The sequence below is a fragment of the Rhinolophus sinicus genome, linkage group LG02 (genome assembly GCF_036562045.2).
Source record: "Rhinolophus sinicus isolate RSC01 linkage group LG02, ASM3656204v1, whole genome shotgun sequence".
Classification (NCBI taxonomy): Eukaryota; Metazoa; Chordata; class Mammalia; order Chiroptera; family Rhinolophidae; genus Rhinolophus; species Rhinolophus sinicus.
The window spans coordinates 140,625,627-140,648,853 of NC_133752.1; the positions used below are offsets into that span (position 1 = coordinate 140,625,627).

General features: G+C 42.4%; 1 protein-coding gene across 1 annotated transcript in view; it reads left to right on the forward strand.

Annotated features, from left to right (window-relative positions):
* Nucleotides 1-23,227, forward strand: part of PPM1H (protein phosphatase, Mg2+/Mn2+ dependent 1H) — a 236,017-nt gene that overhangs the window by 207,089 nt on the left and 5,701 nt on the right. Inside the window, exon 9 of the mRNA XM_019732426.2 lies at nt 7,361-7,512. Coding sequence (XP_019587985.1) covers nt 7,361-7,512 — 152 coding nt within the window. The remainder of the gene's footprint in view (nt 1-7,360; nt 7,513-23,227) is intronic.

The window sequence follows — 23,227 nt, forward strand, 5'->3', positions numbered from 1 at the left end:
TTTGTTTAAAATGCAAATCCCCGGCATCCAAATCCTTGGAAACATAAGTCGCTAGGTCCTAGGAATGTTCACATTTTGGGACAGTTTTGAAGCAGGTGATCCAAAGACCACTCTTTGAATAACACTGTCATAAGCCACGCTTCGCGATGATTCAGGAACTTCAGTTTTACAGTCCTACGGCAGGTTTGCGATACAGCCCTGCTCTAGTCCTGGACCCATGATTCATTCTTACGGTGTATGTGGCTCACGGCCAAGCTGTTAGGTTGGAGATTCTACATCCTCCTCTGCTTAAACGCAGGTCTGCTCAGACCTGGCTACCTGCTACCAGAAGGACTGCAGTCAGTGGGGTTGCCTTTGCCCCACAGCAAGTTCTGGTTTTATTCCAATAACTGGTAGTAAATCTCAAGTCATTGCCCAGTGGGAACAACCGATGTAAATGACACACAGATGCACACAAGTGATTTTTTACAGAAAGACTCATGAGTTAGAGATGCAGAGGGACAGGCTAAGTCATGAAATCTCTCCCAAGTAAGATCAGATGGCACCAGTGGTTCACCAGGGATGATTATGTTTCCTTTTCTAAGGCAAGATACATAGTAACTTGCTCTTTTGCTCACCAGAGAGCTCTGAAAACCTGCCATGGTGGAGTCCTGTGAGGTAGCGACCGTCTGGTTACTTTGGTTACTTTCGGTCCTGATGGTTAGAAGTAGCAACTACAAGAATAAAGAATAGTAGTCATTTCATTATCTATACGTTGGGTGACCATATAAGTTATCCTCTCAACCAGGGCATTTCTGAGAGTCAAATGGGACACTTAATAATTATGCTGGGAACACGGCACGAGCCAAAACTACCTCAGGCAAACAGGGATGTACGGTCTATGGTCTCTCTGTGTAAGCCTCACCTGCCTCCAATGGATTTAACACTACTCAATCCATCTGCACTGCACCCATGTACTTTCATGCACAGGCTGGGATTTCTTCTGACCCTTATCTCCGTAATGGGGCATTTTAGTGAACACAGGCTTATTCCTCAAATGATTAATTAACAAGATTGAAGCCCATTCATTCACTGATTCATTCAATGAGCCTTTGATTCAGGGGTGAATATGCCACTGGAAGCCCAGAGAAAGGAGATCAGGGAAGTGCCCCAGCATGTAAATTGCAAATTCCTTCCTGTAGCTTACCTCACTGAGGTGTCACCTACCAGACTTGTGGAGAAAATGGAAGCCCATAAGCTGTAGCATAGCAGCCAGGCTCTGGGTACCACCTCAGGCTATCTTCACATAATATTTCAGCTGGTTGAGAAACCTTCTGAGCTATTAGATTGTATCTACCCTCTAAGGTCAAGTGTTTATTTTGTCTGTAGACTCCAAAAGGAAAAAAAAAAAAATCCCTCAAGAGTCTCTGTGGTATATTTCAAGTATAAAATTATACCCAGCCATAACAACCAGCTCCTTTCGGGTAGCACGAGCAGCCAACATATTTGTAATTCTTAAATGTCCCTTGATTCATTTACAGTCAAACGCTCTGAGGTCATGTGGTCAGTCAGCTCCAGGCCTAACTCATGCTATGATGAAAGAGGAGCAGAATGTTAGCGCCATAAGCATCGCTAGTGGCCAGCTAGTCCCGGCTCGCATTTCACCAAGGGAGACAATGCAGATCCGAGCAGCCGTGCCTCGTCTCTCACCACTTCCCAGTGGAAATCTAGCACTTGAGCCAAACCAAATGATGGAAAGCCACTGGGCACACCAGCCCTCTCTCACATCCCCAGCCTCCGGCCCCTGCAGGTCCCTCTGCGTGTAAGGCATGTGAGGTCCAACTCCTCCCTGATTTATCCATCTGATGAATCGTTACTTCATTCAGTGTTTCCATCAGGGGTCAATAGATTGAAAATGAGTGAACAACGTGGTTTTGCCTACCTACTAAGGGGCAGAGGTGGGTCTCAAACCCAAATCTTTTGCCACCAAATTCAGTGTGTGCTTCATGACATCCTGTAGTATAGACAGGATCACAACAGCAAATGTGGATGCAGTCTGGGTGGCCTGCCAGAATGCCACTATTGCAATAATCTACTTAGTTTCTAGGACCACAGGGAAATACAATAGGGTTTTATTTTCTTCTGGTACAAGTGCCAAATTCTGAGTTTTCTATAGATTGAGCTTCTGGGTTGGCCACACTGGGTTGAGGCCAGGACTTTGTACTCTCCTGAGGGTCCACCACCTACTGGCAGCCTGTACTTTGGGAACCACCTGATTCTGTGCCCAGAACAGACTCCTAGTCACTGTTCTTTTAAATGACACTTCTGGAATAGATGCCCAGGTCCCTAGCGCCCACTCCTACTCATCTCCTTCCACCAACTAGCTTGCTTTCAGGTGTGTTGCGCTGAGATCCGTGCCATAAAAGTCACATGTGGTGCATTAGAATATGTAATTCCCTTCCACATTATCTCATTTGATCTTTACAACAGCTTTGTGAGACAGGTAGAGACACAGGTATTCTATTTATTTTTCTTCCTTCAATTTTTAAACAATGATCTCAGATGAGAAGATTGACAGCTAGAGAAAAGAAATGGTCTGTCTCCAACCCCAAAGCCAGTTAGAAGCCGAGCCCTGGCGGGAGAGGGGGGGGCGCTTCTGATAACAAAGGCGGGGCGCTTGCCAGGCCTGCGCTGCAGGAGCTCATCGGCCTGCACTGAGAATTTTAAAAGGGAAAGAAAGGGTTCTGAGAATTTGCTGAGCTGATAAAGATGTAAAAGCTGTGAGGCCATCCTAGAGAAGCAGCCGAGATTTGGCAAATGAAAGAATTGATGGATTCTTTTTAAAAGTAGTTTTAAGAAGCCAGGCAGCTTACAAGTGGCAGGAGCTCTCTTCACATGCCACCGAAATTTCATCAGTAATAGAGCAAAGATGCGAACACACACTCCACAAACGCTGAGACAGCAGCCTGCGGCTGAGCGCTAAGTGGACGCGATGCACTAAAGAGCTGTTTATCACAAACTCCCGTGTAAAATAGGTGCCCACTGATGGCGTTGAGGACCTCAGTGCTCCAAAGCCGGCGGCCCTACAAGAGCAGTCAGCATTTGGCGGACTCGGGGACACGTCAGCCAAGGCTCTGTGTGCCCTCAGACGCTGTCCTGCTCACTCCCTAGCACGGAATGTTTTTTGTTAGCAGCTCCACTGAGGACAAGAGAAGCAAAGTCTGCTGCTTCTATTACATATCAGCGTCTTCCATTTTGGTGACTTATTGGGAGTTGGCAGAGTTAACAAGCTAAATCTGGTGGGTCATCATGAGCTGAGTGGGTCTTCTGAAGGGATCTCATAGGTTGAATTGTTTTCTCCTTCTTCTTCCCCTGTTTACTCTGGCTCAGCAAGTATGTTCTGGAGAGCTATTATGATTTATACTGTGAAAGACACTGCTAGGCGCACAGAAGAAATGCAAAGTGGGATCCCTGGCTTCCAAAGGTTGAATGTGATGGGGCAGAAAAGATGACCAGCTGTAAGCAGGATGTGGATAAATGTCCGACAAGGGAAATGCTTCCCTGGGTTCTGTGTTGAATGGTTACTGAGGGCTGGGCTTTCTGCTCTGTTGTGGGGACAAAAACAAATTGGGCAACGACGAACTCGTCCCTGGAGGACCTGCCTGCCGAGAACAGTTTTCTGGGTTCCGTTCCCTCAGCACTTGTGTTGGAATTACCTGGTCCAAGATTAAATAGGCTTATGCCCGGGCTCAGAGCTACACAATCAGAATTTTTAAAGGTGGACCTTTGAATCTTAATTTGTTTAATTAGCACCAAGTGATTCTTAAACACATTAAAATTGAGAATAACTAATCTTGTGGAAGAGACAGCCACGTGAACCCAGAGCGGCATAAACAGGTAAAAGCTCTGTAGGTGGTCATGGAAGGATTGTGACTGCAGGGGACCAGGGAAAAGAAAGATGCTGCTCTCTGGTCTCCCTCAGGGTTGCTTTGTCAGCAGAGGGTGCCAAACACTCCTATTCTGAGAAGTGGTGGGTCCCTGAAGGAAGAAAGGGTAGCACAAGAAGGGGACCTTGGGAAATCACCTCTTTTCAAAGAGTGCCTTCCCGGAGGCTCCCCACAACCACATCTTCTAACATGACTCTCTTGTCACTGTGCTTACCTGCCTGATTTTTCTTCAGAGCACCTACCCTCCTTCTGACATTGGAATTTATTTGTGTTCCTATCACATCTACTAGGTTAGAAGTTAGAAGAATCTCAAGAATTCCTGTGGCCTTTCTCTCCCTTTCTTGGCAGATGGGAACACAGGAATGAGCCACTAGAAGCCCTGACCATGTTCTCCAGCTCCCCCCCCCTTCAGACAAGCATTTTTGTAATACAGCCCCCACCCCACCCCACCCCACCCCCACCCCCACCCTACCCCACCCCCACCCCCACCCGACCCCCAGGCCGGCAGAGACTCTTCTGGTATCTGAATTGTGGGGAGCCTCAGATCCTCTTAGTTTGACGTGAGGCTTCCCGGAACATTAAGAAGCTATTTAAGGAACTGAACAGGAAACTTTGGGGAGGTGAGTGTGGTCTGCCTGAGGAGGGCCAACCACAGTTTCAGGGAGGGAAGGCCAGGACCCCGGAGCCCGCTGGAATCCTTTGAAGCCCTTGCCGCTGGGGAGGATGCGCATGCAGTGGGATGTCTTGCATAGAAGTCCAATTTTTCTGAAAGCGTTTTCACAAAATGTTCTGCATCACAGGTTAATGTATAAGACACGAGTTGTAAGTGGAAAGTTGGCAGCGTCCTTTGGAAATTGGCTAAAGGGCAGGAAACAAAGGGTAGCAGTAAAAACCTAAAAGGATGTTAATTAGGGAGTGCCTCAGGGAATAGGCTGAGACCAGCTTTTTATTATTTACATAAAAATTACTTGGAGAATGGTATTGAAAGGGATTTTCATGTTGGCTAATGAAACTGCATTAGAGTGCTGTGTGGAAATGTGAATAGTGGAATTAGGGAAGGATTCAATTTATTGATGGAATTGAAAAGGAGCATTTTCTAACATGTTTCTATTTATCAACCCACACCCATTCTGTTGGCCAAATTTCCATTTGAGTAGTGGGCAGGGCAGCTTCATCTTAAGAAACTCTCATCTCCACTTTTTGGGGGCCAGCAGGAAGTACCTGAAGAGATTTGGGCGCCCTACACACAGGGCAGGTCCTGCAATTTAAACCGATGTTAACTTCCGACCTAGAAACCTCTGTTTTGGAGGGAGCTGGAAGGCAGAGACAGCTCCATGCATAAAATTGGGCCACCTGACATCCACATCTCCTCACTTCCCTTTACTTAACATTTTCTATCCTATGGAACTCAAATCAACACAGAAATATATTGTAGAAACACCCCAATAGGAAGCTAGCAGTCTCTCTTCAGCCAAGTTTTGACATACTGAAAGTAACAACACAGGGGGCCAGGACTTGAAGTTGGGAGCCCAGAAGTGATACCTGCCATCCTCTCGATGGCCTTTCCTAGGAGATAGTCTACGTAGGAGTCTCGGAGGCCACCGAGCCCTTGATTTCCTCATTACAAGCCAGCAGGACTCCTCTACAGCCTTGGGACTCAAAAGTGGCCCATGGGCCTGTAGCGTCAGCAGCACGTGGGAGTTAGACATGCAGCCCCTCAAGCCCCACCCCAGAAAAGAGTCAGAATTTGCAGTTTAGCAGACTCCCCAGCTGATTACTATTTGAGGAAGATTGCTCTAAGATACCCAGGAACCACAGAAAGTGAAACAAAGGGGATTTGGTTGCTTCTACAGAGTGAAAATTGGACCATGTGAGTTCAGGGGCCTGAGGAGAGAGTTCTGGCATCTGGGACATTCCAGTGTGCTGTAAACTTAAGAATCTCCCCTCTGTTTTCTTTAATTTCGCCTCATAAGGCACAGGGCCTGCTCTAGGATGTAAGGTCTCCTTCAGTGAACATGCCTTTTGAGACAGTGTGGGAAGCCAGCCGGGTACTGTGCAGTGCAGCCCTGAGCGTGCTTCTCATCTAGTTCACAGGCCACAGAGGCCTGGCACCTGGAGGCTGCTTTCCATTTTTGCTCCTTTTCCAAGGGCTCTGTGGTTAGGTGTGGGGTATTTTGTTTGCTGCTGGGTGTAGGCTGTTAGTCCACAGACCAGCCTTCTGGCCTGGGCAAATCTTTTTAAAACATAGGAGGCTTGGCTCTCAAAGGCATAGATTTGAACAGCCTGTAGGCCTGTTAGAATTGTATTCTCTCTAGATCTGAGATGACATAATAATGACTATGTGAGATGAGGCATGGGAGCAGCTGCTTACACTACCTCCTCCTCCTTCCTCTCCCTTCCCTTCCCCTGCCTACAGCTTTCACTCAGGCTTGTTTTTAGAAACTAGGATAGGGTGATGAGGGGGGTGGAAGGAGCTGGAAGATTGATGAAATTGACCTGCCTTTGTCCTCAGCTCATGAAGTGGTGTAGGCAGGGGCTGGTTCTGCCAAATTAGGGAATAGCAATGAACTCCCAAACTCTTCCTCACCCCGCCCTGCCCTGCCCAAGCAGGGTGGGCAGAGTTGTGGCCTAACCCAAAACGGCTTGATTTTTATTCTTATTAGTTTTGCCAAGATTACTCTGTTCTTTTCAAAGAGTTTAGGTGGATGTTGAAATATCCAAGTCATTCCAGGTACGAGAGATGAAGAAAGACTGAAAATTTGCCAAGACTCAGAGTCAGCATGTGTCCTCTGTAATTTAAGCTAGCTGGAGGCTCCTCAAACCTGAGTGTAGCACCAGAGCCCCACCCTTACACAAGGTGTGTCCCCTTGGGCCTCCAATAGGTAAGCCAAAAGGTGATTCAAGTAAGTGCGTTGAATAAAGTGTATCTCCTTAGTCCTAGACCAGTACCTACAGAGCAACTACTAAAGATGCTAGCCTGGCCTTGTCTCCCAGTCCCAGGCTGAGAGCTCAGAAGCAGGGAATTCTGCTATTCTTTATGCTTAGTGCACCTGGCCCAGAGTAGGCCTTTAATTAATGTTTGTGGAAAGGATGTGCAAAGGAAGGAAAGAAACAAACCTCTCGCTGCTCCTCTGGCCATCATTAGCATCTACTGTAAGTCAGTATTCCAGCTACATCTCAGGTATTACATTTTCAGTCACTTTCTTCTGTGTCAAACTATTAAGCCCACCTGTTGGGTCCCAAATGCCTATACAGCAAATCTCCAAAGAAAGCTACCTCTGGCCAGAAAGCTTACTACACAAACAAGTACCTCACAATGCATACCTGAAAACCACTAGGCTGGGCATGAAAAGGGAAGGGAAATCAGAAGCCAGCTTGTTAGGGGAATAATGTGCTCCCACCTTCTTAAGTAGGACTATTCCTGTTGTTTTCAGGTCAGAGTCTACGATCTCGCCAAATATGAGCACGGAGCAGATGATGTGCTGATCCTGGCCACTGATGGACTCTGGGATGTCTTATCAAATGAAGAAGTGGCAGAAGCAATCACTCAGTTTCTTCCTAACTGTGATCCAGACGACCCTCACAGGTTGGTGCATTTCTGTGACTGTAGGGTTATTCCTTGAGCAGTGTTTCATGATGTGACTGAAATAAATAATAATCTTGCAATTTAACCATTCATGATGTGTAGTAGAGCTGATATGGATGGTTTAGAAATCAGAGAGCAGAAGGGACTTCATTTCCTATGAGAGGTACTTTCACAGCCAAAGGAGGATAAAAACCTCCTTAAGTTGAACCTAAATACAAGTGGTAAAGAATTTGATTTGTAAGATATTTTAGTGTCTTAGTTCATATCATCCAAAGTGGGAATAATCTAATTTGTGATTCTCCTGATAAGAGTGATAGCAGATGCTCCCCGCATATATTTTCACCCACTGGGGAATTGTTTCTTTTGAGAAGCATTGAGAAAGGAGAGAGAGATTAAAGTAGGTATTCCTTTATAGCATAATAGCAATGTAAATATCCTAGACAACCCCAAGCGACTCTCAGAAATAAACAGAACTCCCCTCTGGAGAAAGGCAGCTTTCACTCAGAACACAAGGAAACAAATCACTATGAGTAAAAGCCAGCAGAAACAACAAACAGCAGAGGTGGAACTGAAAATACTTCATTATTGGATTTACCAGTCAAAAATCTAAATAAATATTTTAACATGTTCCAGAAATGTTTTTTTTTTTTAAATTTTTTATTAGTTTCAGGTACACAAGACAAAGTAATACTTAGAGGTTTATCTTTGATATCCCTCACACTGTGTGAACCCGCCTCCCCCCATCCACTATCCCTTTGACATTGCACAGAGCCATTACATTTCCACTGTCTCTATTCCTAATGCTGTACTCCACTTCTTGTAAATATATATATATATATATATATATATATATATATATAAAATTATAGTTGGCATTCATTATTGTTCAGCTTCAGGTGTACAGTGCAGTGATCAGGCATCTACATCATCCCTGAAGTGGTCTCCCAAATGGGACATGTGTCCATCGGATACCCTACAAAATCTTTATAACATTATTGATTACATTCCCCAAATTAATATTCAGAACCCCGTGGCCATCCTGTGGTTACTGTTTTCTAATCCCCTCACCTTCCCCCTTATCCCCACCCCCCCTCCTATCTAGCAACCCTCAGTTTTTCCTCTATGTCTACAAAACTGTTTCTGATTAGTTCATTCACTTATTCTTTTCTTTAGATTCCACATATAAGTGAGATCATATGGTATTTGTCTTTCTCTGCCTGACTTATTTCACTTAACGTAATGTTCTCTAGGTCCATCCATGTTGTTGCAAATGGTAAGATTTATTTCTTCTTTATGGCTGAGTAATACTCCATTGTATAAATGTACCAGTTTCTTAATCTACTCATCTACCGATGGGCATTTCGGTTGTTTCCATGTCTTGGCTATTGTGTATAGTGCTGCAATAAACATAGGAGTGCATAAAGATTTTTGAATCAGAAATGTTTTTAAGAGCATTGAAAATATGAACAAAGACAAAAGACTACCAAAATGTCTGCACCAATTTTTAAAATGAGGAAATAGAACTTCTAGAGATGAAAAATGTAAAAATAGGAACTAAAAATTCACTCAATTAAAGATATTAGAGACTGTTGAAAAGAACACTAGTGAACTGGAAATTGATCTGAATAATCCAGAATATGGCTCAGAGAGACACAGAGAAAGGGAAATGTGAAATGAGATTAAGAGACTAGGAGAATAACCTAAGATGTAGAAAATAGAGTTCCAAAAGGAAATACTATCGAAGATGGGAAGAAAAAGAAAAGTTCTGGAATTGTTGAATGATACTATACTTAAGATCCAGAAAACCCAACAAAGCTCAAGCAGAAATGAAAATTATAGTAGATATTTCATAATGAAACTGAAGAACTTTAAACCAAAAAGATACTAAAAGAGCTAGAAAGATAAAAGGAATAGCATTTAGACCAACAGCTAACTTTTTTGAAACAATAAGAGCTAAATGACAGTGGAATTACATCTATCTTCATTCAGTTGGCTAAGAAAAGAATTCAATTTTTAGAACTTTCACATGTAGTAAAAATATCAGTAAAGACACTTTGAGGCAAAACAAAAACTGAGAAATTTTATTGCCCGCCAACCTCTTCCGAAGGATGTGCTCAGATAAGAAGAAGATATGGTCCCAGGTGGAAGATCTGAAAAGTAAGATGGATTATTAAGCTAAGATATTAGGAACTATGTAGGTATATTTAAACAAACCTTGACTATATAAAACAGGAAGAATGCCTAACATGTGGTATTAAAATGATAGAATTAAAATACTGAATAAAAACAGCATAAGGGGGGCAAGAGGGAATCGTAATCAGTTAAATTATGCTGTGATTCTATTTGAGAAGAGGTTCAAGTGTTCAACTTTTGACTTTAAGTAAATGTGTTTAAATAACTAAGAAAACTATGAAAAGAATAGACAATGTAACTTTCAAACTGGCCAAGGGAGAGACAGTCCACGTGGGATTTAAAAACCAAACTTCAAACAACTTATAAATTTAAAAAATTACAATACAAATTAGAAATTACTTGGGCCTGAACATTAAAAATACTGCATGTCAAAATTTTAAAGGCTGAATTTTGAGCCTTTTTTCCCTAATTTGATGAGTTATGCAAGATGGAGATCCACTCACCTCTGACTTGCCAGCAGACTATATCTGCTCCATGTCGTAGGGTAACTTTTCCCAGAGCTCCTCCCTGTATCGCAAGGAGCCCTTTCCCACAAACTCCGGACCCCTGAGCACAGAAAACGAAAGGGAGACCCTTAACCACAGAGAAAGATATTTCTCAGCGGACTGCCTTGAGGCCTGACTCGTGTTACTGGGCGACTTCTGCCTATATGATCCACATAAACAGGCTGAAAAGAATTTTTGTAGCTTTGAGGTTCTGAGGAGCCAAAGGAGAGGAGCTATCTCTTTGTAGGTTGTGTGTTCTTTTCCGTGTGCAGGCTACTAGTAAACAACAGTCCTCATTTAAGAGTTTAGGTCTGTGGCCCTGACTTCAACAATAGCATCTTATTTAAAAAGTGAAAGCAGGGGTGGCTGGTTCGTTCAGTTTGTTGGAGCATGGCGCTGGTAGCACCAAGGTTGCTGGTTCGATCCCTGCGTGGACCACTGTGAGCTGCGCCCTCCTTTAAAAAAAAAAGAAAAAAAAGTGAAAGTAGCACAATAAACCCAGGAGAAGTAATAGAGAGAAACATTAAATATAACAAAATAGAGAACAAATATATAATAAAAATAAATGACAAAGCCAAAATATGATTCTTTGAAATAACACGTTCGAGAAATACAAATCAAAACCACAATGGGATACCACCTCACACTCACTAGGATGGCTATTTTTACACACACACACACACACACACACACACACACAGAGAGAATAACAAGTGTTGGTGAGGATGTGGAGAAAATGGAACCCTTATACATTGCTGCTGAGAATGTAAAATTGTACAGCTGTGGAAAACTGTATGGTGGTTCCTTAAAAAAATTAAACATATAATTTCCCTATGATCCAGCAATTCTACTTGTGGTTATATACCCAAAAGAAGTGAAAGCAGAGACTCAAAGAGATGTCTGTATACCCATGTTTATAGCAGCATTATCCACAGTAGCAAAAAGGTAGAAGTAACCCAAGTGTCTGTAGACGAATGAATGAATCAACAAAATGTGGGTGGTATATACATGCAATGGAATGTTAAATCAGCCTTAAAAAGGAAAGAAACTCTCACACATGCTACAAAACGGATGGACCATGAAGACATGCTAAGTGAAATAATCCAGTCACAGAAGGATAAATATTGTATGATGCCATTTATATGAGGTACGTAGAGTAGTCAAATTTATAGAGACAGAAAGTGAAATGGTGGCTGCCGGGGGCAGGTGGTGAGAGGATGGGGACGTGGTGTTTAATGGGTACACAGTTTCTGCTTGGGAAGATGAAAAAGTTCTAGAGATGAATGGTGGTGATGGTTGCACAGCAATGTGAATGTACTTAATGTCACAGAACTGTATATCTGAAATGGTTAAAATGCTAAATTTTGTTATATATATTTTACCATAAAATAAAATCTCCCCCCAAAAGCAAAACTAACAAAGCAGATGAAATTTCCCATAAGAGGGGAGGTGGGTGACAAACAATATTAGGAATAAAAAAACAGTAATAACCCATATGTAGCCGCAATTAAATACAGGAGGATATTATGAATATATACATATTTCTTAATAGGAACATTGTAAATATATTAATTCTCCCTAAATTAATCTATAGCATCAGTACAATTATAATCAAAATTCCAATGGCGTTTTTATGGAACTTCATAAGCTGATTCTAGATGTACATGGAAGAACAAAATGCCAAGAATATTTGTGACATTTCTGTATGGATCTTACCCTTCTAGATATTAAGACAAAATCAGAACAATGAAAATATGTAGAAAAAGTTCAAATTTGATACTTTCCTTGCACTGTACACTAAAATCAAGTCTAAGCAAATTAAGACCTAAACGTGAAAGGCAAAATAAATACAACTTTTACAAAATAGCGTATAGGAGATTATCTTCATGAACTCAGAGTAGGGAATTACCAAATTTTGGTTCTTCAAAAGACAACATAAAGAAAGTAAAAGGATAAGCCGGGAACTGAGAAATTTTTACAACTTGTATAACTGAAAAGGAATTGATATCTATGCAATATAATGAAATCTCACATATTAAGAACACACACACAAAACAGTAGAAATATGAGCAAGAATCAAACAGTCATTAATGGCCAATAAATATATGCCAGAAATACTCAACTTAAATAGAGAAGTACAAATTAAAAATATGTGGAACAATTGCAGATGGATTTGTGAATTTGTAGACTCTGAAGCCAGACTGACGTACCTGGTAAGCTGGGCATACACATTTCCTGTCCTACTCCTAGGTCTATACCCAGGATCTGAAAGTGTGGTCTTTGGGCCACGTGTCATCAGCATCATCTGAGACCTTGTTAGGTATGCAAATTCTCAATGCCCACCCCAAATCTACTAAATAAAACTCCAGTGGTAGGACCCAGCCGTTTGTGTTTTAACAAACCATCCCGGTGATTCGGATGCTGCTACAATTTGAGTCTTGCAAAAACATATCCACAGAATTGGTTTTATTACAAAAATGAAGCAATGTACACGTTCCATCATAGGATGGATAAACAAAGAATAGAATACAGCTCAGAAAGAGAATGAACCAGATTTGTGCTCTTTTCCCAGGGAAGACTCTCAAAAGCATGATACTGAGTTTAATAAGCAAGTCATAGGAGAATACACATATTATGATTCTACTTACATGAAGTAGAAAACTAACAATATGTCATTTAGAGGGACAGATATCAAAACTAGAAGAAAAAGCAAGATTATTAACCCAAAATTCAGTATAATACTTGCTGTGGGAGGAGAGGTGGCCCAGGGAGACATGTGCTTAAGGAGGGGCCCAGAGCGAGTTTCCAAGACACTTATTGGTAATTTTCTGCTCCTTTTAGCTAGATGACGGGTACGTGATGGTTTGTGGTAGTTTTGAACTGTAATATGTTATATACGTTCATTTGTATGCAAACAATGAGACGTGGCGTAGTCTAGCGGTTGAAAGCACTCAGTCTGCAGTCAGACTGCCTGAGCTCCAATCCTGGTTCTCCTCCTTCTAGATTTGTGACCTTGGAGAAGTCTCTTAATCCTTCAGAGCCTGAGGTGCCTCATCCATAAAACGGGGGTTCCAGCAGTACTAATCTCATTCGTGTGTATAAAATGAAGTGCGTGCTATATACATAGTCAGCACTAATGGGTGTTTGTTGTTGTTATTCTGCATTGTTGCTGTTTTTGTATGTTTCATATATTTCGCAACAAAGAAATTCCTTCAGGAAGAGTGAGGCTAGAATGTCTCTCTCTTCCTTCAATTGTCTAGTATAATTTTACTCAGGTGGAAAGGAATTGATGGTACTGTAATTAAAGATTCTTTTATTTAAATTTGGATATATTTCTCTCCCGTTGAGTTTCTAGTTTTAATCTGTGGTTTCCATCCTGCTTGTTGCCAACATTCTTATGTTGTTCTTCTCTATTGTGATGATTTTTACAAAGCTTTGCAAAGCCAGCTGGCAGGTATGAGTACAAAGGCACCCAAGCACGTTTTTTTCATCTCTCCAAACCTGCCTGGTCTTGCTCACCAGCCCTCTCTCCATGGCAACACGGCTGCCCTCCAGGGAGTGGTAACCTATGGGCAGTGTTGTTGCTGGCCAGACGCATGCCAGGTCAGAGCAGGCTCCCGGCTTCCTGAGATCTGTCACCTGCAGCGGCAGGGCTCACAGAGACCTCCATGGAACAAACGGGGCAGGAAAGAAAAAGGTTTTCAGTTTGCCGTTCAGGGAAGATGACAAACCAAAGCCTGAGAATGAACCCTGTATCACACAGATAAGAGTTGAAAAAAAAAGTTACAAGATGAGCAGTTTTATTGCTAACACCTAATACCAGGCTGGAAGACAGAAAAATTCTGGTGGTTTTTGAGATCTGAAGACAGTCAGAACTTAGAGGCAAAGGTGTCCCTCTGCCAAATAACTCCCACGCAGATTCATCCATCTGGGAAATGTTCAGGACCTATTTTATGAGCCCAGGCCTGCCAGACACTGGGGAAGAATCTGAAGAAAACAGACCTGGTCCCTGCCCTCGTGGAGTTTAAAGTCTCGAGAGGGTTATAGAAGCATAAGGAAGTTAAACAATATGAGTGATTAAAGAGAGGTGTCTAACCTAGAGCAAGAGATGTCCAAACATCTACCTGACGAATAAGTAAGTATAAGCCGGGCAACGTAGGGGTGAGGTGGGCTTGGGCAGGGAGAACATAACGCATCCAGGGACCCAACAGTCAGTCTGACCGGGCTTAGTGTGCAGTAGTGACAGCAAGTGAGGTGGGAGAGGTAAGCAGGCCCGATCACAAGATGGATGAATATGAAAACGAGTTGTCGGAAAGGAAGTCTGGGGCAATGGTACAGAACGTATGCAATTCATTCACTCAGAAAACATTCTGTACAAGCTGATGGTGAAAACATAAGATGTGGATTGTTTTCTCTCTACCCGTGTGTTCCTTAGTAATTTAAGCTATTTTGGAAAATTGGAGAAACTTCATTTCACACGCATGACTTGGGAATTATATAAAGTGATGTTCTTTCGTGTGTGACACAGTTGCACATATCTGTGTGTAATTTGGACGGAGGGCACCACACTTGTGCCCTGATTAGTGGGTCTCCTTGGGAGGCCCATGAATGGAGAGCTCAGTGCCAGAAGCCATGGCAGGGGGTTGCCTGATGGTGCCCTCCCGACTGGGAGCTGCTTTGATCTTGTCATGCAAAATAGAAATATGAGGGAAAGTCAGTTATCCTAATACGTTTTAGCCTAAGTCATAATTTTGTGATGAAGCAAGACCCACCATAATTCTAAAGGCTCTGTGAGCTCTTCCTTGGGCAGAAGAATTCATTTCTCCCCAACTGTAGCCCAGGACCACAGGTTGGCCTATTTAATCATGGGAGTGGAGGGAGTGGGGGACTCCTGGGTCCAAGCCTGAGGAGGCTGACCAAATGAGGTCAACCTATTGTTTTACAGAAAATGAGAAAGGAAAGATGTATTCTCCAGGGTGGGCAGCCTGAGAGAAAGGAAAGACAACAAAGCAAGTGAGAAGAACAAAATGTGCCTTCATGTGAGGTTTTGGATGGGCCTATTTGACTTTGAGTTTTGCCAGGTTTGCCTATTTTTTTTCTAGAAATTTAGGACAGAAAGGGGCAGGGCCTTTGCCCTGTGACAGGCAGGACTTCTGGGTTTTGCTGTTTGATTATTTGGCTTTTATGTTGTGTGTAGGTTTTTTTCTTTTCTTTTTTCCTCTTAGCGACAGTCATTCTCAAAAAACTGCCAGCATTGTCTTCCTCTGATGACATCCTTCCCAGTAAGAAAGTTAAAATACCATCTCCCCCTCTAGAGTGTGTTATGAGGGAAGAGATGGTCAGCATAGTGTTTGCAAAGTTCTGACCCTTACACCGTCTTCTCAGGCAGAGATGGATAAACATTAGTTGTATGATCTTCTTGACACCAGTGTATTTTATTAAGTCCTTTTACGGGTTTCAACTGTCTTGACAAAGGAACTAGAAAATTAAAAGGAGGCTTTGTAGACAAGCCAGAATGTGAGTGCGGTGGGGTTTTTTCTTTCTTTTTATTGAAGTTTGCCCTGAAGTGTAGCAGAGTTGGCAGTTCTGTGAATCCTTTGTGGAGTCATGCAATGAACTGCTTATAGGAAATATACCAAGCTACCATCCTAGAGCAGGGCTGTTGGAAGTCATGGGGGTTGGCCTGTACAACCTGTAGTTCTGTATAATTCCAGTAAAATTTTCTTTTGCTGCCTAAAGATCCTGCACCATTTGTAGAGGATGCTCTGAGAAAAGCCTGGCAGGGGTTTTCTGAGGCAAAATACTCAGGATTGACCCTCTGTAAGGCTGGAAGTTTGCAAGTCGGTCTCTTGGAAAGATATTTAAAATGGACGCAAGTATATAAACACTCAAAGAAGATGCTTGGTATTTTGGAAGAAAGGAATAAATTATTAATATTACTAAAGGAAAAGGGCATGAGCAAAGCCAAGAGGAACGAGGGCCAAAGAACAGTTAACCAAACATGAAAACATGGCATAGATTCACACTCCACATGCCCAGGCAAAACTTGGTGACGATTTGCTGCCCAGGCCTTCAATCTCCAAAACCGGTCAGGAAATCTCATCTTTGTAACTTGGACATAATGACCCTCACTCCCCCGGCCATGACACTCAAGTAGCTTATTAAGTCTGTAAGTGCCAATATACTGGAAACTCTATAGAGCATTTTCCTAATGAGAGAAGCTGTCTTCATGGTCACGTTTCGAATGCCGTTCGTCACATCCATTTCCTCCGTGGCTCAGATAACTGTGTGCCTCGATGAGGTAGAGAGTCATCAGCAGAAAGTTAATAGTAAAACACCCACCGACACTGGCAGCAGGATATTAATGTAGGCATTAAATGCTAGTTTGTATTACCTTGATAATATGAAATTTAGTTTGGCAAAAGACAAAGGTTCTTTTTATGAAATCTTTCCATGAGCTCGCTGAGCTAATTTCTACCAGCACCATATGGTTTTTAAAAACTATGATTCAAATGCAAAAAGAAAGGACTCCATCCATTACAGGTCTTACAAACGAATTCATGTGTGTTTGATCTGGTGGTTGAAGATGAAACAAAATGTGCATTTGTGTTTCTTTTTCAATGTTGAGCATATTCAGACCTGTGGGAATTTAGAAGTCAGCCTGTGACCCTGCACATGACAGCCTCTGGACAGCACATGGCCAGGCCCATCTTCACTCGGTGCTGTTTGTGTGGCCCTTGGAGCAGAGCGGTGTGGCCACTTAGCTGCTACATGAGGGCATTTTAAAGGGCTTGCCAGGGAGGACTGAGAAGGAAATGGTCTGTTATGCCCCCTCATATTGAAATGTTGCCCTTTGGGATTCGGACTAAAATAAACATGCACCACCTAAGAAACCAGGGAGCCGGTGCCAAGGCCTGGTAGGCATTCTTACCCTCTTCTGTGGGGGCGGAAGGCTCTCCCCAGTCTGTGAGTTTGCAGCTGCTGGCGCACCATCCCCCGAAGGACACACTAACAGTGTGGCAGAGAACAGCAGCTGTCATTATTCTAGTGTCTCCGTAAATTCTACCTGAGTGGGGTCCCTGCACCTAGGGCAGGGGACAGAAATGGTGTGAGCAGCTTCAGTGGCTTCAGAGCAAGGCAGGGGACATGTGTGACTCAGCTCCCAGCAGTGAGCCCAAGACATGCCTCTTCCAGGATGAGCTGCCAGGGTCTGAGCACAACAAAGCGCCCTCTCCAAGTCACCTCCCTCCCCCCCACACCCCCACCATAGATCCCTGCCAACTTTCCAACGCTTGCGAGAGCTTTTCTACCTCCTAAATCTAAGAGGCCTGCTCAGAATGCAAAGGGGATTCCTCCTCCTGTTCCCATCATACTCTATTCCTGCAGGGCATCAGCAGATGGAGGCTGCCTTTTATATGCAAATATTTGGAACCCATTAATTCCCCAGTTCCTGTCACCTACCCTCCCTCTTGTAAGACCCGGTCTGTACCATCCAAATGGCAAAGAGAAGTTCCCTCCCAACTAGAACTATTAAAGACTTAAAGGCATGCTTACAGCCTGAGGGCCTGAAATAGACATTTTTGACACCAGTGCTGAATCAGATGTGGGCCTGGGAAACAAGACTCTACAAGAGGTGGATGACTTAAGGCAAAACTCTTGGGAAAGAGAAAGGCATTTGCTGTCTAATGAGGAAAATGATAGCTCTCGTTTCTTGACCCCTGACCAAATGCCGGGTACTGTGCTGAATGCTTTATGGAAGGCTCTTGTTTACTCTGGCAGGAACCTTTGAGGTCTGCACTATCATTATTCCAGATTTACAAGGAAGAAAAGAGGGGCTCCAAGAGGCTGAGGAATTTTTCCAGAACCACCCATCTGGGCGGTGGTAAAGCCAGGATTGGACCCTAGGCAACCCACACCCACCCCGAGCCCTTTGTATGCTCCACTGAAGAAGTAAAAGAACTAAGAACTGCCACAGAAATGGCAAGGACAGCAGAGACAATTAAGGATTTATCGGTCTCCTTCCACCCAGACATTAGAGTCAGTGGTTGTGAAAGGAGCTTCTGGCCTTCCCATAGTTCTTCAGCCCCTCTTGCTTTTTTGTTTTTCTTCCCTTCCCTGCTGGCCTTTCTCTGCTCCCTCCCGCTCGGAGCTCCGAGGAAGCCTGTGAGCCAAGCCCTGTGGACTGTGCCAAGTCAGGTCCCTCCCCGGCAGCCATTTCTTTCAGCAGAGCTTTGCTGATCAATATTGAAAGCTTCAGCCAGAGAAGAAAGATGTTCTCCAAATACAAAACTTGTCTCCCAGGGAGACTCTTCGTTAGGAGCGAGGGAGTACTTCAGACGGCCCCAGCCATTCTCTGATGTCTGCCCAGGAATCTGAATGAGGCCTTCAGTCGCGGCTACGTGGCTCCACATCCTGCTTCCAGATTGCAGGCTCCTCAGCCCGCCTCACAGTCTCGGCTGGTGCGTCACTGAATCCACTTCCCTTTCACGACCTGCAGCTGCACATTCTTCTTTGCTACTCACCCATATATTCTGAACTTGTATTTCATGTTTTGACTCAAATTTTCTCCCGCTGCTCCCTGCACCCCCTCAGTCTGTGGCACATGTACACAGACTTGTGTTCAGCCTCAGTACCAAAATCAGCAGAGCCCTCCTATTTTACTGTCACATTAAGCCATTTCTTTCATTGTCACCAAACCAGACAGCCCTTGGCAGACAGGAATTGGAGAACAAAATGGGAGAGAAGAGAAGCAGTTTTTTCCATCCAGACAAAGTTGTTTCGTCTTGTATCAGTTTTGATATAAAACAGTCTTGATAAATAAAGCAACCTTGCTAATGATTTCATGCCTGGGCAAGTTGACTCTGTTATATGGATGCCAATGAGCGCTAAAATGGCTACCAGCCTGCCTGAATATTGGAGCCCTGGCAAAAAAACCAAAAAAAAAAAAAAAAACCTGCCAAGAGCTGGATTCCTGGGGTTGTGTTGAGGAAAGACACCTGTAAGTGGCCTCATTTTACCTGTCTCTGATTTCATTTCATTACTGGTAGGAAATATCAGGAAACTGGTCCTAGAGTTCATTTGAACTGTTAAGTTACTGAATGCAGCATCTATTCCATCCCTTCAGTTGTCCAAACAGACTGCTCTTTTAAAGGGCGGGGTGGAGGGGGGCATCACATTCACCAGAGAAGCCTGGCAAAGAGAAGTCGTGTGGAGGAATCCGTGCTCCTGGCAACAAAGTTGGTAGAAAAGGACCTAGAGATTCTCCCTAAGCTTCCTGCTCAGGTTGGGGCTGTCCTTCCCTGAAGCAAATGGATACCTGGATGATGGCTAGAGGCTGACAAAATTGAGGTTCTGAAAGGAGAGGGAATTAGCAGCATAGGCCCACCACACAGTAAAAGTGTGAAGCGAAACCTAGCACCACTCCTATGGTATGGAGATCCTGAGCCAAGAAATTACCAAAACATGGTCTAGGACTGCAAAACCCATCGTGTCCCCCAGTAAAGACAAATTTTCAAATCTCTGTAGATAACCCAGGGCATATAGTGTTTACTACGTTTAGACCCTACTGAGGAGAAGCTTATATCTTACCTTTAAACCCACCATGAAAAACTAGTTTGATACAATGGAGCCTTCCCTCCAGGCTTCACCCACCACCCCACCCCCCGCCAAGAAAACCTAACAGAACAGGTTGAGAGAAATTTCAAACATGTGCAATAGAATCAAATGGTAAGAAGAGGTATAGATTTGGAAAACAAAAACAAAATAGAAACTCATAACGGTGAAAAATATGTCATTAAAATAAAGTAACTCACTGAATGGATTGGCTAGTAACTGCTAAAGCAGGAACAGGTGACTTGAAAGATATCACAGATTGAAAAAAAAAAGAAAAGAAACAAATCTGGAAGGTAAATAAGATCTAATAGGAGTTAATTGAAAAAAGAAAAAAGAGGGGAAGCAATATTTAAAAAGTTAATTGCAGAGAATTTTCCACAGTCAAATATCTTCTCAGTTTGAAGAAGTAAAACTAATTTCCAACCATGATAAATAAATAAAGGAGTCCTCATTGTTATGTCTTAGTGGGACTTCATACCATCAACAATAAAACAACAACAAAAAAACTTGAAAAACTACCAGTGAGAAAAGACATATACTTACAAAGACATGATACAAGACAGACTTCTCCTCAACAAAAGAAGTCAGAAGTAAATGAAATATTATCTCCAAACTGCTTAGGGAAAATAATGGTCAATCTAGTATTCTGTACCCAAGAAATCTATCACCCAAGATTAAAGGCAAAAATAAAGAATTTTGTGGTCTGAACACTGGGTAAGTTTATCCCTCACAAGCCCTTGTTAAAAGAATTACTAAAAATGTACTTCAGCAGGAGAGAATCAAATCCAGAAGGAAGGAATGGCCTTCAAACAGCAAAAAAAGTTAGTATGTTGGTTTCTTTACATAAGTTATAAATGATGATAATGGCTAATAGAGTCTTAAAAACAAGGTGATATTAAAATAATAGGTAGTAACATGGAAGATGAAAAAAGGCATTCTAAGATCCTTTTATTTTCAGGAGGCAGACATAAATATTGACATGTAATTAAAAATTAATATATTGTATGTCAACTGTAATTGAAAAATAAAAACTCAAAAAATATTTAAGCATAAATGCTAAAAGAACAGAAACAGTAAACTAACACTTCTAACTAGTAGAGGGAAGAAAAATGTATTAAAGGAAGCTATCAACCTAATAGAAAGCTGGAATAAAGGAAAGAAAACAATAAATAGAAAATACAAAATAAGTGTGTGTTTGTCTTATATGTATGAATGATGGCAGAAACAGATTTAACTTACATCTTAATTACTCTAAGGTTAGATTTTAATTAGCCATGTACCACTAATGCAATCTACTTAAAATAGTACAAAGTTTAGAATAGTACAAAGTTTACTCTGCCGTGTGGATTTTATTATTGAAAAATATCGGAGTAAGAAGGTAGCATTGAAAATGATTGATTTCTTGCAGAAGAGACTGGGGATACCATTAACTAAGGATGATAGATGGGAAAGACCCACCTTGGAAATGAAAATAAGATTTATTGACTTCTTCCGAAGTCTTAATTGGGGTCTACAAAGGAAATAAAGAAGGAACATTGGAGAGAAGAACTTGTGCCATGTGTCACAGAAGAGCAGACACAGGAGGAAAACTTGAAGTGTGTAAAGGCATGGAAGCTCCAAAAAGAAAGGAGGATTCAAGAAGAAAAGATAGGAGACTTCAAGGACAAAGAAGATGTAACTGTGCTGGAGAAAGGGTGAGCCGAATAGTATTGAGAAGAAGCCTTTAGATCTAGCGTTAAGAGGACAGATTAGTAGGGTGTTGGGCTTACTGGTAAGACATTAAGGAAGAAAATGGGAAGAAATCGAGGAAGCAAGAATGGATTTCTCTCTCAAGACATTCAGCACCTAAGGGAAGACAGAATGGATGGTGAAGAGAAAATTCAGGCTCAAGGGAAGTTACTTTGAAATAGGCAATAACCATTTTTAAGAAGAAAACCTTAAATTAGCTAGAGCCCTCAGGGAAATTAGTTTCCTGGGTAACCATCTTTTCTAGGTGACCTAATGCTGCTTTTTAAAATACCAAAGCTAATTTTGGCCATTTTAAAAATATCCAAAGTCACCAGTGATAGCAATATCAGGGTGGTCTCTTTCCTTTAACTATGAACGATATTCCTTCATGACTTAAATAACCAGTTAGACATTGTTTAACCTTGATCTCTGTCATTGCCCCTTGACTTGCAGTACCTGTTGAGGCCTATAAGGTTATTTGCCTCTAGACTAGCCACAGGCGCTGTCTTGAATTCCTTTAACTGTTTTTTGACATCTGAGTATGTTTCTTTTGCTGTCGGCCATCTTTTCCCATAACATGCCATATTTTTTCTATGACTAGTCTGCTTATGAGATGGGTTAAGGTGTGTTCAACCCTGAGAGATGAATCTACTCTGTGTACTGACTCAGCCAGGTTTCTAAACTTGAAAGGCTAAGGACCAAACCCTGGTCAATCACCAGGATAACAAACACCCTGATATTCCTGGTAGTCTTTCCCTATGTGGTCATAGCTCAGATATACAATTTAATATAAAACCAAGTAACCTGGGGTGTGCTTCTGAGAGGCTCTTTAGAATATAGTATATGAGCTGCAATATGTGAATTTGGGGACATTTATTTGGCCTCTTTGGAGGCCTTTCTGTTTATTTCCTGATCACACCAGGAGAGTGCTGAGAGGGCTAACTGGCTGTATCTTCCCTTAAGTGTTTAACCCTGAGAGATGTAACTTTGAGATTGCTGCCTCAAAGCTGATAATTGTCTCAATGCCAGTAGAAAAAGGGGGTTACCTCTCCTTCCTACCCACCACCCAGCATCTAGAAGAAAAGGCATTTATTACCTGATTAACTAAAATAGCCTCTGCTCTGCCACCTGTAGTGTATGCTACACTTCTGTCTGCTACCTGGGTTGTATAAATAAACTTGTGTTTCAAAAATTCTACAACCTAGAATCTTAACAATCCTGAGATCATTCGCCATAGGCCTTGGTCTTAATGTAATGATGGGGCTAGATGCAGGTCTTTTAACATGAAAACTATAAATGCATAAAGGGTTTTAACAGAAGGAATGGAGACTTCTGGTGTTCTGAATTCCATAACTCACAGTTCTGAAAACATGGCTGAGGTGTTCCAAATAGGGAAAGGCCACTAGTAATACTGGTGTGGTCTCGTGTTCAAGGCCTAGAGGCTGGCTTCCAAAAGGCCTTCCTCGTAGGGTGACATTTATAATCTTGGTGATTTACCAGACTCTGGCTTATAGCTTTTCAGGTTTAGAAACTCATTGAATCAACAGACAACAGATTCATTATCAGAGCTGGGCTTACCTTCACCAACCTTACAAGATCGATCTGCAAATCAAAACACCAATTGACATTTGTGTAAAAATATAACTGACTGACATTCTTAAAGGACAAATGACTAGCTCATTCCTTCCCTGTAGGCA